Source organism: Carassius auratus, chromosome 3 (genome assembly GCF_003368295.1).
Source record: "Carassius auratus strain Wakin chromosome 3, ASM336829v1, whole genome shotgun sequence".
Taxonomy (NCBI): domain Eukaryota; kingdom Metazoa; phylum Chordata; class Actinopteri; order Cypriniformes; family Cyprinidae; genus Carassius; species Carassius auratus.
The window spans coordinates 17,941,917-17,958,806 of NC_039245.1; the positions used below are offsets into that span (position 1 = coordinate 17,941,917).

The 16,890-nt window shown below is 35.2% G+C and overlaps 1 protein-coding gene across 1 annotated transcript; it reads right to left on the bottom strand.

The window, feature by feature from the left end:
- Nucleotides 1-7,260: 7,260 nt before the first annotated feature.
- Nucleotides 7,261-11,730, bottom strand: LOC113049149 (tumor necrosis factor ligand superfamily member 6-like). Its single transcript, XM_026211225.1, has 4 exons — nt 10,791-11,730; nt 8,562-8,601; nt 8,342-8,419; nt 7,261-8,123 (listed from the first exon to the last, which is right to left on the bottom strand). The coding sequence occupies exons 1-4, from the start codon at nt 10,992-10,994 to the stop codon at nt 7,741-7,743; spliced, it is 705 nt and encodes a 234-aa protein (XP_026067010.1). The 5' UTR covers nt 10,995-11,730; the 3' UTR covers nt 7,261-7,740.
- Nucleotides 11,731-16,890: the final 5,160 nt, after the last annotated feature.

Below are 16,890 nucleotides of genomic sequence, written 5' to 3' on the forward strand. Positions count from 1 at the left end.
AAAATCTACATAAATACAAGCAACACCTTTTTGTGAGTTAAAATAAGGTAAGGTAATAATTGCTGGTAACTGGATTTTATAGTGTATCATGATACTGGATACACTAAGACAATGTGTAAAACTAGATTTAAATTAAAAATACAGTTTTATAAAGACTGAGAAGCAAAATCATGTTTATCAGTTTTCAATGGTTATTTGACATTCTGAGGTAAAACTGGCAAAAACAGTCAGGTGGCTATACGAGCTTAAAACTGTGGTAAACTTAAATGTTAAACTGAACGAACAGCAAGAATTTAGCTGATCTCAAATAAGCTTGACTTAATGACAAGATCTTTGATAATCCTACGCATTAATAATGATGCATACAGAGAATCGTGAAACAGAGTGCTAATTCTAAAGGTTCACATCCTGTCTTTCCTGAGTGGGTGTTCCTCTTTTCTTTTCTTTAGTTCTTTCACATTTTTATGTGACTGTTTCCTATAAAATGGAAAAGGTCAATCACCCTCACTTTAGACACCATTAGGTCCATACTTTTGTCAAAACCAGCTCCACAGATCCACCTCCACAGACGAGGAAGCTTTTCTGCTGTGTCTGCTTCTGTTACTGAAGGAATCTTGATTTCAGTGACGTCACCTGGACATTAATCAGCTTCGTTTCACATCTCACCATCTTTTATTTCCTGAGATCACTTTCCTAACATCTTTCTCACCATATGTCGCCGAAAATGAAATTGAAATATGTTAATTTAATGCTCTTGTGTCTCCTTTTTTGAGAAAAATAACTCATAGTATTCATCTCACACATTTCCTTTTCCTTTATTTGAACTGTCTCAGCAGTTGCCATGCTCTCCATCAATAATGCATCTCTGCCAAGATCTCAGATCATTGTCAGGCGGGGGCAAAGAGGCAGTGTCACTTGAACTCCCACATTTTGGCAGCAGAGGGAGCTATTTTACTTACTGCTTATCTGATCAGTGATGGGCTGTGTTCCATTCCATTCTTAAGTGCTCACCCATATACTCTAATCCTTTCGAGGGGTTTAACCTCCAGAGTGTGTGCTTCAATTAGGTGAAAAACTGTTCTTTGGAGCACCCTTCTGCTTCATCTTGCCAAGGCAATTAAGATAAAAAAAAATTAAGCTTGCATCTTGCAAAGGGCCCATCTTTATTCTGATGGGCCTTATGAAGTGGCCAATTTTCAGCAGTTTGTCTTAGATTGACCCTTCAATAATGCTGCCACGATTGTTCTTGCTCCAAAGTTACATTTATGTGGTGGATTTATGCTGTTTGTAATGCAGCTTGAACTATGCTGACAAAAGTAAAACTGTTTGTTGAAAGGTACACTCTTCACCCTATGTATTTTTCTTACATAAATAGCCGGTAAGGTTTTGTAATGTTTTATTATTTACTCTAAATTCTGTAGTTGTTGTTTCAACCCTATAATGCTGTTATCTGTATCTTCTAAAAACATATGATAGCTTTGCATGATCAATAGACTGAAATGTATATTATGAATTTGATCTTTCCATCCATTGCAGCTCTCAGTTCTCATTCTTCATTGCGCATTATGAAACTGGGATATGACACTCACACGAGAACAGGGCACGTTGGTCTCAATGGTCTCTGCAAAGCCAGCATGCCATGCTTAAAAGTCCTGTTTTTGAATCTGAATGCAGTCAACAATGAGATTTGAGAGTGAAAAATCAGTGAGTAATGACTTAATTATGTTCCGCACATAAAGCTATCATACAAAGTCTGCTTTTACAATGAAGAATTTGGAAAAATAATGACAGAGATGACCTATTCCCTTAAGATATTCTGTACAACAACAGTGAACTAGATTAAAAAATTTGTAGACAAACTTTAAGTTGGCTTGAAAAAGCCTAAATAGAAAGTTTGAAAATGTTTTAAAGCTTGCAGTCTGAAAGTTTTCAGTTTGAAGTAGTTTGAAATTTAAAATAGTTTTAAAGATAAAAGTTTGAATGTTTTCAGGTCAATACAGTCATCAGGACAGGTATAAAGTATGTTTTTACATGATTAGCATGTTTTAGGATGATTAGTATGTTACTAGCATGTTTATTGCATGATTAACATGTTACTAGCATGTTTCTTGCATGATTAACATGTTACTAGCATGTTTCTAGCATGATTAGCAAGTTACTAGCATTTTGTTAACATGTTTTAGCAAGTTACTAGTATGTTGCTAGCATGATTAGCAAGTTACTAGCATGTTTTTAACATGATTAGCTAGTTACTAACATTGTGTAAACATGTTTCTAGCATGATAAGCAAGTTACTAGCATGCTGTTAACATGATTAGCAAGTTACTAGCATGTTGCTATCATGATTAACATAATACTAACATGATTCTATGCATGATATTAGCATGTTTAACAAATTGTTATATGTTTCTAGCATAATTACCAAGTTGCTAACATGTTGTTAACATGATTAACAAGTTTACAAGCATGTGGCTAGCATGATTCTGTAATGATGAACATGTTTCTAGCATGATGCTAGCATGTTTCTAAAATGTTTAACAAGTTGCTAGCATGTTTCTAGCATGATTAGCAAGTTACTAGCATGTTGTTACTAGCATTAGCAAGTTACTAGCATGATTTACAAGTTCCTAGCATTTGGTTTACATTTTTCTAACATGATTTGCAATTTACTAGCATGTTGTTAGCACATTGTAAGCATGTTGTAAGCCTTTTTTGCATGATAAACAAGTCCTAATGCTAATCCAGCTAAAATTAAATTTTTATGCCCCCTGGCTCAGGCTTCAGGCCAATTATCAAATCATAGCTCAGATGCAGGCCGGGCTTCGGGCCTGTTTTAGGCTTCACTTTATTTTTATATTTTAGACATCCATCAATTAGTGATTTAAAAAAAATGGCAGCACTGGTGGAAACAACACGAGACTGTGCTACCGCGACAGCATGGTAATAGTAAGAAGATAAATAGTAAGAAGATACTCGTCATCTCCTCATTAGATGGACCTTTAGAGAGAGGCATCCTTACGGATTATGATAATAATTAAAGGGTTTTTGTTTTTGATTTGTTTTATTTAGTTAAGTAGTAATTTAAAGCTGTTTATCATGTCTTTGAGGCATGTATTTGCTGAGTTTCGGTAACTCCTGTTAAAAAAAAAAATGGCGGAAAGTGCATCATGTTTGTTTTCTTTATTTTATAAAAGCACAACCTTTTGTTGAAATTGTGAGTGCACACAAATAAAAGTAGACCTTTTTCAGTTACGAATGATTACTCTTACCTTTATGAGCAAAAATGATGGCTGGTAATTCTGATAAACTGTGGGACATGGGCCTAGCTAGGGCCTAAATCTGAGGTCCGTTCAGGGCTCTAACCAGTTGATTCAGTTTAAAAAAAAAAAAAAAAATTGCTATAAGCCAGTTAAGACCAGCCTGGCCTGCTAAAAAGTGTCCAAAACCACTTTAAAACCAGGTTGGAAGACCAGCCAAAGCAGTCAGTCAGCTTGGTTTTAGCTGTATTTTCAGTAGGGAGTTCTTAAGCTTTGCTATAGCAATAGACAGCTTAAATACACATTATGTCTTATGGTATAAAAGTGTAGTTCAGTTAGAAAAGCTAAGCAACCCGAGTCAGACCAGTCTGAAGGTTTGACCCGAGTTTGGTAGTTGTAGCTTTAAAAGTCTATGAGGATATACATTTAAAAATTTGGTCTCAAGAAGAAGATTAAATCGGATTTCAGTAAGTTGGCATTTTCAAGCCAACATAGTAAGATCAGTAACTTGATATGAAATTTGAATTTGAGCAATCGGGGTTTTTGTTGTTGTTGTTGTTGTTTATTTGCTAAAACCTTTTTTTATTAACACTAGCTTCGAAATTAGCAACACTTCTGATTTTAATCTTTGGTCTCTTTAAAACAAAACCACACACTTTACAGATACTATATAGTGGAAATTGAAAGGGTAGGAAAATCCAGACAAATGACTTTCGGTTTCACCCTACCAAAACAGAAGAAAGGCTAAATATGCTAATGAGCAGAAACACTGGATACATCTATAAAGGAACTATATACACATGCACCCATCAGCACAAGAAAAGTCTGTGGATGAACAAGTAAACACAAAAAGACATTCCTATTCAGATTAGTCCACTTAAAGCCATGCCTGACACCACAACATCAAACATCATCATCTCACTGACAACACAGACCCATCAAACTCTTTTTGGATAATGTCATGAATGTTGGGCCTACCAATTCACTTTGTCTTAAGTGTGATATGACAAATGTACTGCTGCTGTGTTGGTTGGAATCTTCCACCAAGCTAGTTAGAAAAGCTTCAGTCTTCAGACAGACAGATCTGAGTCAGCGAAACAGCCACACTTGTACCTGTCTATGCGGGTAGCATCCCCCACCCCCATTTCCTCTGCAGTTTACTTGCTCTGCTAAGAATACACAGCAGTGTGGGTGTTCACACACACACACACACAAAAATTAAAAAAAAAACTTCTTAGAATAAGATGAAATAAAACAGATTCAAACGATAAATGCTGCTGTGTGCACAACAGAGCTTTTCTCCAAACTCATCTCAGTGAAGTTCTTGAAATGTTTGTTGCAGTGGAACGCCGAAGTCATCTGATGCATCTTAAACAGGTAGCATCTCAAAAGACAAATGACTCAAGTCTCTCCACTCCGAGGAGATCAAAGGATAAGATGAGTCAGAAAAAAAATTGCATTATGAATTAAAAAATTGCTGGTAAAGCGAGATTTATGTGTCACTGTAGTGGATGACCAGGAAAAGGTCAAACCACAGCAATTTTCTTGCAAGTGACTAATCTCTGCAGTGCAATTATGTAACAGCGTGTGATGATGAGCAGACTGAGGTTTTTCATATCTTTATTTTGATTAGGAAATGTGTTCAAAGTGTGCAGATCCATGAACACTCTTATAGCTAATGTGATATATATATATATATATAGGGAGAGAAAGAAAGCCTACATATTTTTGAGAAAATGCTTTTATTTTGCAATTACATATTTCAGTGGGAGTCAATATTGACATATCAGGATGTTCAAACAAACTGAACAAGGGATTACAATGCTATTTACAAAATCACACTCTTCAAAAGCTGTCAGTGCTTCCATTTAATTGCATATATATAAGTTAATTACATACAGTATTGTTCAAAATAATAGCAGTACAATGTGACTAACCAGAATAATCAAGGTTTTTTGTATATTTTTTTATTGCTACGTGGCAAACAAGTTACCAGTAGGTTCAGTAGATTCTCAGAAAACAAATGAGACCCAGCATTCATGATATGCACGCTCTTAAGGCTGTGCAATTGGGCAATTAGTTGAATTAGTTGAAAGGGGTGTGTTCAAAAAAATAGCAGTGTGGCATTCAATCACTGAGGTCATCAATTTTGAGAAGAAACAGGTGTGAATCAGGTGGCCCCTATTTAAGGATGAAGCCAACACTTGTTGAACATGCATTTGAAAGCTGAGGAAAATGGGTCGTTCAAGACATTGTTCAGAAGAACAGCGTACTTTGATTAAAAAGTTGATTAGAGAGGGGAAAACCTATAAAGAGGTGCAAAAAATGATAGGCTGTTCAGCTAAAATGATCTCCAATGCCTTAAAATGGAGTGCAAAACCAGAGAGACGTGGAAGAAAACGGAAGACAACCATCAAAATGGATAGAAGAATAACCAGAATGGCAAAGGCTCAGCCAATGATCACCTCCAGGATGATCAAAGACAGTCTGGAGTTACCTGTAAGTACTGTGACAGTTAGAAGACGTCTGTGTGAAGCTAATCTATTTTCAAGAATCCCCCGCAAAGTCCCTCTGTTAAAAAAAAGGCATGTGCAGAAGAGGTTACAATTTGCCAAAGAACACCTCAACTGGCCTAAAGAGAAATGGAGGAACATTTTGTGGACTGATGAGAGTAAAATTGTTCTTTTTGGGTCCAAGGGCCACAGGCAGTTTGTGAGACGACCCCCAAACTCTGAATTCAAGCCACAGTACACAGTGAAGACAGTGAAGCATGGAGGTGCAAGCATCATGATATGGGCATGTTTCTCCTACTATGGTGTTGGGCCTATTTATCGCATACCAGGGATCATGGATCAGTTTGCATATGTTAAAATACTTGAAGAGGTCATGTTGCCCTATGCTGAAGAGGACATGCCCTTGAAATGGTTGTTTCAACAAGACAATGACCCAAAACACACTAGTAAACGGGCAAACCATGGTTCCAAACCAACAAAATTAATGTTATGCAGTGGCCAGCCCAATCTCCAGACCTTAATCCAATTGAGAACTTGTGGGGTGATATCAAAAATGCTGTTTCTGAAGCAAAACCAAGAAATGTGAATGAATTGTGGAATGTTGTTAAAGAATCATGGAGTGGAATAACAGCTGAGAGGTGCCACAAGTTGGTTGACTCCATGCCACACAGATGTCAAGCAGTTTTAAAAAACTGTGGTCATACAACTAAATATTAGTTTAGTGATTCACAGGATTGCTAAATCCCAGAAAAAAAAAATGTTTGTACAAAATAGTTTTGAGTTTGTACAGTCAAAGGTAGACACTGCTATTTTTTTGAACACACCCCTTTCAACTAATTGACCAATTGCACAGCCTTAAGAGCGTGCATATCATGAATGCTGGGTCTTGTTTGTTTTCTGACAATCTACTGAACCTACTGGTAACTTGTTTGCCACGTAGCAATAAAAAATATACTAAAAACCTTGATTATTCTGGTTAGTCACATTGTACTGCTATTATTTTGAACAATACTGTATAAGTACTGTATTAAAAAGTATATAATAATATTTAAAATGTGCAAAACATATAAAGTCATATATATATATATATATATATATATATATATATATATATATATATATATATATATATATATAATTTGTAATAATTACATGATGTGGTGATTAATTAATCTAATTAATCAATCATCAAAATTTGGAGAAATTACTCTGGAAATATAATTTAAAGTCATTGTGCAAAGCATCAAATAGAAATTACAAAAAGTAGGCTAAGCAAAAAATATTAAGTTTATAAAATGTATTCAATATACTCTTTTGGACAATGTGAGTAAATGATGACAGAATTGTCTTTTTTTTCCTTTTTTTTGGGTGAACTATAACTTTAATAATTTATTTTCTTAATTTTAGTATTATTACTATATGAAAATATTAAATTATTTCTTTAATGAAATGGTACTCTAAATAATAAACTAAAACTTTCCGTAGGTGGTGGTAAATGTCTTAATGATTAAGTCATTGAGTCATTATTCATTCATTTGATTCGTTCAAATGGCTGATTCATTCAGGAGTGGAGTAAGTGGTTCTTTGTGAATGGTTAATTGAATCATTAGGCTTGTTCCTTTATGCTAAATTAGCGCTAAAAGGCTTGTATATAACTTTATACAGTTTTCACATAGAAACTCATAACACATTTCACAATTAACTCACAAAGAAACAACAAGTAACACATTGAATTAAACATGAGATTCTGAAAAGGTATTTTTTTGTAAAACTTATTGTGCTAATCTTTTGTTGATTTACCACTGAAAAGAAGTGTAGATCAACAGAGCGGTGGGTGCCACACACAGGCAGGAACATTACAAGGTATATATGTGTGTGTGTGTGTTTGTGTGTGTGTATTCTCATCAAAATCTAGCTGTGAACATATCACACTCATATTCGTATGGTAACCGTCTGACTCCAGAATCCATCTAAATCATAAACACACCAAAGTAATTCTCAGCAGCAGTGGACAACACAAGTGTACAATTGTTTACTCTGACAAAAACAGTATCACTTTTGTACAGATGAAAGACCCCGCTTAGGTAGCTGTTGTCTGTATCTCTTGACTTAGCATGTAACTTAGAGGACTCGAGAAGCAGAATCTCGTTTCCTCTATATCGATGTGTAACCCAGACTACAGAGTGACTGCATAAGATGTTGTCCTCCATGAAGTGGATCTTCGAGTAGACGGAATAATATCCTTCTTTCTCTATGATGAGTTTGCCCTCATCTGCTTTGTGTTTGATATGGTAAAGAATGGATTGATGATTCTCATCCCACAGCAAGACTCCATTAACAAGTTTCTTACCAGCTAGAGGAGAGGACAGCAAGAGCCACATGTACATTAGCGCTCAAATGTTTTGACAAACTAGACTGAATTTGTTCTTTCATTTCCCAATGTATACATTTACATTTGCCATTAAAATACAGTTGATAGTGAGTTACAGGTGCTAGTCATTGGTCGTCGTTGATAACTAATAAACTAACATAAAAAAATGAAAATAAAAATAAAATCAGCTGTGAGCTTACTTGTCAATTGTGCCATTGGTTTTGATGGCTTCATTTCACCAAACAGTTTTTGTTTGGGGGTTACAGCATGTTCTTTTTCTGCGATATTCCAAAAATAAATAAAGAATCATATATTTAAGTGCAATCCAATATTGTTTACATGCCATGCTTACCTAGAATAAAAAAGTGCAACACATCAAAGTAAACTAGTGGCAGTACAGACTAGTAGAGTGATCTTTACCTTGTTTTCTCATGGAAATCTGTGGTCCATCTGGTGGTGTCTTTGGAAGATTAAAAGAAGAATCATACATTTAAGAATATTTCATATTGATTACTCAAACACCTGAGATTCTGCAGAGATTTTACAATGTTTTTATCATGGGCTGCTGCATGCATCCATTGTGTCTTAAGATAAGCAAATTCCTGCACTTACGTTAATGTGAAATAACATAATTTCATAAGAATCTCTTCTACTTTTTAATTTATTAAAGGTGCAAGCTCACATTCATCTGCCACATAAATTTGCCTTTTGAGTGCCACGTTATCTTAACAACCAATGAACAACCAACTTATCAAAGTCCTTATATTAAATCCTCACCTTTTTTTCTTTTCTGATAGTCTGTTTATATTAGGTGTGCTTCAGAGAACAAAAGATCCTTCCTTACTTAAGTACAAGGAATTTTTCTGAACACTTAAAAACAGATAATTGAATCTGATTAGACCACATAAATTACACAGCGCCTATGCTAATTGAAAGTTGCCTAGCATGGGACTATTTTCAGGCTTGAAATTTGCTTGATTATTACGCCAGAATGAGTATAGTTCCTAGCCATATTGGCCTAGAAAATCACAACTTTTCATTTTCTATCAGTCTTAGTAATGAAACTACAGAAGAGTCAAGATTTAAATAGGACAAATTTTTTTGGTCATTTATGGGCGAGATGCTAATGGTCTAATCAGGTTCAATGATCTATGCTAAGCTAAAAGTGCTAACGCCAGACCCGGAGATCGGCTGAATGGATTCAGAAATTGTAAAACTTAACTGTTTAACCCTAGGGGAGTTGTAAAATGAGCCTATTTATAAAAAAAAAAAAAAAAAAAAAAAAAAAAAAGTGGAGTGTTCCTTTAAGAGCAACCATTATGTTCGCTCTGTTATATGTGTACAATAAAAAATAATAACGTAACATTATCTAGCTGCTCTCCTAATACAAAACTATTTGTTTTTGTTTATTATTAAATAACGAGACATGTTTCCGCCACATTTTAATTTGTGTCACACTGCTGTCATATCAGAGAACCCTGCTGCAGGTTGGTTAAGACCCATTTACTCATAACTTTATTAGTTAGGTCAAGGTCTATGTCAAGTAACCACAGCACGACATGGTTTTAGCAGCAGAAAGTTTGTCCGGCTACATTTCTGCAAATTTCACGTAATGGGAGGAGCCTGACGGAAACATCTCAATCTACATACAGTCTATTTTCACAGATATATGAGTGAAATTCTTCTATGTTGTATTATATTTCAACATAATTTTATAAGCATTACAATATAACTGAAATTTGATTTCAAATATCAACATCATTTATTACATTGTGTGCCTGTGTGTGTGTGAGAAATATATATATATATATATATATATATATATATATATATATATATATATATATATATATAATATAGATAGATAGATAGATAGATAGATAGATAGATAGATAGATAGATAGATAGATAGATAGATAGATAGACAGACATTTACATTTGGTCATTTAGCAGACGCTTTTATCCAAAGCGACTAACACATGAGGACAATAGAAGCAATCTAAATAAACAAATAAAGCAATGATATACAATTGCTATAACACATCTCAGTTAGCTTAACGCTGTACACGTAACAAGAGTTTATTAAATTATATAATACATAAAAATAGTCAACCGTTTGGTTCTTATTTTGTAAATAAGTTATCTTTTATGCTTTCTTGGCAGCATTTATTTAAATAAAAGTGCAGTAAAAACAAGAATATTGTGCAAATGAAAAATACATGTTTTCTATTTTACTATATTTTAAAATGTAATTTACTGCTCAAGAAACATGTCTAATTATTAATGTTGAAAAAAGTTGCTGCTTATTATTTTTGCTGGAGACTGATACATTACTTCAGCATTATTTGATGAATAGAAAGTTCAAAAGAAGAGCAAAAATGTACACAATTCTTGCTCAGTCAGTCAAAGTTCTGTTTGTATCTTATAGTTTCAGATAACTGAAAGTAACTTAAAGTGATAATACCACAATGCGGTAAACACCCTAAAACATAATAAAAGAGAAACAGAAAAAATCTGCAATTGTCTAAAGAGAAGAGCTGACAAACAAAAATGACCTGATATTAGATGAAGTGATAGTGTGTGAAAGAATGACGCTGAATGAAAGTACACCAGACTTTGCTTCAGAAAGTTGGACCAAATAGTACTTACGGTATTCTCTTTGGATGTGAACAGATGGTAGATGAAACAGGCCTCCACAGCCATGCCACACAGAGCCACACAAACCAGGATCACCAGTAGAGTCTGGATCACCTCCTTTCGCTGCCTACTGCCCGGCTTGGGGGGCATCGGAGGGGGCCTCATTTTGCTGTCCACCACGAATACTGAAGGATACGAAACTTTACCTGGACCCATGTGCACACACACTGTCTCTGGCCACTTCAGAGATGAGAACTTAACATCCGGAGAAGTGTGAGAGGACCCACTGTGAGAGTGAGATAAGCATCACTCATAAAGCCCACAGGTGGGCGGACGGTGCGAGAAGCACACTCCGGTGGGGCTGAGAGAAAAAATGTCAGAACACTCTCAAAGACAAACGCATATTCATGGCCATGCAACAGGTCCACCTCTTCACACCTTCCTCTCTCCTCTGCATCAGCTCTTAGCCACAGCTTCCCCTTCTCGGCACACTTGTTGAAGTACATAACACACTTCTTGAAGTAATTTTGGCTGTAATAAGTTTTAAGTAACTTTGCTGTAGGAAAAAGACAGGAAGTTCATTTTGTACCAATAAAACACAGTAGAATAGTAGTGAGGGTGTATGCAAGCTGATATACTCTTTTTCTTTTTTGATATAGCAGTGTGCACATGAGAGAAAGAGGGAGATATGCTCCTTATATTTAGACCAGTAACTATTAGCTTGTGACATATGAAACCGACATCAAAAGCTGACAGTGTTGTCGCTTGCGTCTAGGCCAAAAAGTTGCACATGAACACACATCATAGACCTCTACCAAAGTTGCACTAGCATGTACATTCTGTACCTGTGTGAGAGGAAATAACTCTCCACACCAGCAGGTGGCAGTAGTCTGTATTTGTCATTCAAAAAGGGAAAGCTAAACTAGAATCCCTTTCACACTGCACGTTGGACCCGGAAAATTGACAGAACATTGCCGGGTCGCCTTCTGTATGAACGCAAACAAGTCCGGGGATTGATTCCGGGATCGACCCCGGCTTTGGGTCCTAGTAACATTGCCGGGTTCAGTCCCGGAACAAGCTCTGTGTGAACAAAAGCCAGCCCAGAACTAATGCTGTAAAGGGAGTGTCGTAGTGATGATGCACGTTATCGCGCAAGTCCTTTACCATGTGTTTTGAAGGCAGATCAACATTCGCAAAAAAACAAACAAAAAAAAATTATATATATATATATATATATATATATATATATATATATATATATATGCAAACTGTAATGAAGCAGAGATCATTTAGTTCATCAGTATCCGCGGTGATGGCGCTTAGATCTATCACACCTAAAGCAGTTCCATAAATGAAATATCACAGATAATAGTTTTGATGTACTCTGCTTGACTGATACCTGGCTAAAACCAAATGATTATGTTGGTCTAAATGAGTCTACTCCACCAAACTACTGTTTTAAGCATGAGCCCCGTCAGACTGGTCTTGGGGGAGGTGTCGCAACAATATATAGTGATATTCTCAATGTTACCGAGAAAACAGGATACCGGTTTAACACGGCACTTGCGTTTACTGACCTAATAGACTATTTTGGAGTCAAGCAAAATGTCACCGGGCCCACTCATCGTTTTAATCATACACTAGATTTAATTATATCGCATGGAATCGATCGTACTGCTATAGATATCGTACCTCAAAGTGATGATGTTACTGACCATTTCCTCAGCATTGCCGCCTGGGCAGAACTATTGTTCCAACCACCAACGACAGATTCCCAAATAACCTGCCTGATTTATCTCAACTGCTATTTGTACACAAAAATACACATGAACTAGATGAAATGACTGGCCACATGGGCACTATTTTCTCTAATACATTAGAAGCTGATGCCCCCATCAAAATGAAAAAGGTCAGACTTTCTATAGAAAGAAACTCATAGTCTTGAGCGCAAATGGAAAAAAACTTGGAAGATTTTAGAATTGCTTGGTAAAACAGTATGTCCAGCTATAGACAGGCTCTTAAAACTGCCAGGGCAGAGCATATCCAAAAAATCATTGATAATAACCAAAACACAGTGGCTAGATTAACAAATAACCAGACGCAACCTGATTCAAATATTCCATCAACGTTTAATAGTAATGAATTTATGAATTTCTTCACTGATAAAATAGATAACATCAGAAATACATTAACAAATGTAGATTCTATAGTGTCTAACACTTCAGTTTCATCCATCGCACCCAAAGATATACTGCAGTGCTTTACAACTATAGGACAGGAAGAGCTAAATAAACTTATCACTGTATCTAAACCAACAACATGTTTATTAGATCCTGTACCCACTAAATTACTGAAAGAGCTGTTACCTGTAGCTGAATGACTGCTTCTCAATATTAACTCATTTTTATCTTTACGTCACATCCCAAAACCATTTAAGCTGGCGATTATTAAGCCTCTTAATAAGAAACCGCAACTAGATCCTAGCTATACTACACTACAACCCATCACGCTCCCTAAGGTCACAAAACGCTGGACTTTTGGTAGTTCCTAGGATAGCAAAGTCCACTAAAAGAGGTAGAGCTTTTTCGCATTTGTCTCCCAAACCCAGGAATAGCCTTCCTGATAATGTTCGGGGCTCAGACACACTCTCTCTGAAGTTTTATTGACTTCAGGGATTGACATCCCGTGGTAACTAGGATTTACACAAGCTCCAGTCGGTATCCAGAACACCTGAGAAGAGATGATGCTGACCCCTCAGAGAACCCGAATCAACAAACAGGACTACCAAATATTGTACAAGTGTGATTGCATCACATAATTGCTGGTAATAGGGTTCATTGTCTGGTTGACTATGTCTTGTATTAATTTTTCTGAAAATCTCTGTCATATGCACATAAACTGACAGTCACCACTGATAAGCTACTACTAAATACTAATTATCGGCCCATTTCAAATCTTTCATTTTTGTCTTAAATTTTAGAAAATGTTGTGTCTGCTCAATTGTGCTCCTTCTTGAAAAAAAAAGGATCTATATGAAGATTTTCATCAGAAATACAATAACAAATGAAGATTCTATAGCGTTTAATACTTCAGTTTCATCCATCGCACCCAAAGATAAACTGCAGTGCTTTACAACTATAGGACAGGAAGAGCTACTGTAATGCTGATAATACTCAACTATATACCTCAACAAGACCAGATGAAACTAAGCTAAGCTAAGCTAACAGAGTGTGTTAAAAATGTAAAAGATTGGATGACCAATAATTTTCTCTTATTAAATTCGACAGAGATATTAATTATTGGACCAAAAAAAGTACACAGTATCTCGTAGACTACAGTTTGCAACTAGACGTATATACTGTTACTTCCTCTATAGTCAAAAATATTAGACAGGAACTTGTCTTTTGAAAACCATATTTCCATTGTTACAAAAACTGCATTCTTCCATCTTAGAAACATTGCCAAGCTACGAAACATGTTATCTGTTTCTGATGCAGAAAATCTAGTTCATGCATTTATGACCTCTAGACTAGAGTATTGTAATGCACTTCTAGGTGGTTGTCCTGCATCTTCAATAAACAAGCTACAGGTAGTCCAAAATGCAGCAGCTAGAGTCCTTACGAGGTCAAGAAAATATGATCATATTACCCCAATTTTACAGTCTCTGCACTGGCTACCTATTAAGTTCCGTATCAGTTACAAATTATCATTACTTACCTATAAGAACCCTAAATGATTTAGCTCCTGCATACCTAACTAGCCTTATACTACGCTACAACCCATCACGCTCCCTAAGGTCACAAAACGCTGGACTTTTGGTAGTACCTAGGATAGCAAAGTCCACTAAAAGAGGTAGAGCTTTTTCGCATTTGTCTCCCAAACACAGGAATAGCCTTCCTGATAATGTTCGGGGCTCAGACACACTCTCTCAGAAGTTTTATCTGATCAAATGCGCATTCTTATTCTTTAGCTTTGGTTAAACTAATTAATTTTACTTTGTGTGGATCAGCAGCTATGCTAATGATGTCTCTATTTGTTTCTCTGTTTTGCGGTAGGACTTACACAAGCTCCAGTCTGTATCCAGAACACCTGAGAAGAGATGATGCTGACCCTCAGAGAACCTGAATCAACAAACAGGACTACCAAATATTGTACAAGTGTGATTGCATCACATAATAATTGCTGGTTATAGGGTTCATTGTCTGGTTGACTATGTCTTGTATTAATTTTTCTGAAAATCTCTGTCATATGCACATAAACTGACAGTCATCACTGATAAGCTACTACTAAATATTGTAGAAACGTATTTTTCTGTAAAGTTGCTTTGCAATGATTTGTATCGTAAAAACGCTATACAAATAAACTTGAATTGAATTGAATGACGTCGGCGACTGCCCGAAACCAATTCAAACATGCTGAAATGGCCAAAAAGCCACTTTTTGATGATGTCAGCTGCTGATGGTGTAGATTACACAACAAAAACTGATCTGTCAGATGTTGAACGATGGCTGACTTTGGCCAACCATCAATTCGATATGTCAAGGCCTTGATAAACTACAGTAATATTTACACACACACTCATCTAGCAGTCAAAAAGGGTCTTACCATCGACTTCTGATTAGAGACACATAGATTATGTATATTTAAATAAAAGTAAACCTCTAAATAATTACAATTTGAATGTCAGCTCAACCATGCTTACTTGACATGAAATTTAATATGGTTTTAATTAAATTTTATGCTACTTCTTGAAAGGTAGTTTTTACATTTGTCATTTTATAACCATAAACTAATATTCTGATAACACTGCAAAGATGTTTTGTGTGATAACCACGTTATATCTGTTCTATATTGGTTCTAACATGGTTACACTGAAGTTATTAATTTTTTTCCCTATATTATAGGATTTTTCATAACTGGGTCATTCCTGGTAAGCTGTAACATTTTGGCTTCATTAGTGTTGGAAAAAAGTTTTATGCTTTTAATGTTTTATGTATTCTAACAAAATAGTGACATGTTTAACTATTAGGAATGCATGTTGGTCAAGCTCAGGGAAATAATAATAATTAGTAGGTAGATTGTTCAGACACTGGCCATGAAAATATTCCACCCTTGTAGGGACATATAGATTAAAGTTATCACAACATGTTAATAATGTAAATGTTAAACAATAATGAGCTTTTGTTGGATAGTATATGTCCCTTATGCCATCTCATTATTATGTTTTTTAAACAATAACAAAAGAAATTATTAATTAATAGAATGTCTTAATTATTAAGAAGAGGTACTTTCTTTGCCAATTTTTGCCAATATGGTTTTAAATAATACAAAATTTTGCTCAAAAACATATATATGCTGTTAGTGCTTCTAACCTCACAAAATAAGACAAAACTATACTAAACATTTAACGATGCTGTCAAATTATTATTTAAAATTACTTGTCTAACAGAGTGGAACACCAGTGTTAACAGGTTGGACAAGCTTTCTGTCTTTGTCCTGCATGGTTTCCCATATTATAACCAAAAAATAAATAATTAAAATAAATAATAATCCAGATGTCCTTTGGGGGAGGGACACAAAAAATACTGATGTGTTTCCTTATCAAAATCAATCATGGTGGCAAAACAATTATCTGTTCATAATTATTAGAGAGGACAGACATAATAAATGATTTTTTATTTATATTTGATTTTTTTTACCTCCATATATATATTTATATATATATATTTTTTTTTTATGATTTGATTAGAAGCAGTTTACATAATTAAGACATATTAGGATTTTTTTTTTTTTTATCATTTATTGTTTGTATATCTTGTAGAATTTGATTACTTTGCACTGAGGACATAATAAATTGTCACACATTTCAAACTGTCTAAAATTTTATGAGCACCATACATCACAATGATATAAATGTCATACCAAATGAAAGAAGGAAGTCTTGGGAACATATGTTGTATTCATTACATTTTCATATCTTATATCATCATGGAGTTGTAGACTGTTGAATAGAAAATGTGCACTTGTAACAACTTGCCCCATCGGCGAGTAAGTTGTCGCACTAGATTATCAAAAAAAAAAAAAAAGAACACAGCTAATTAATTGTGATTAT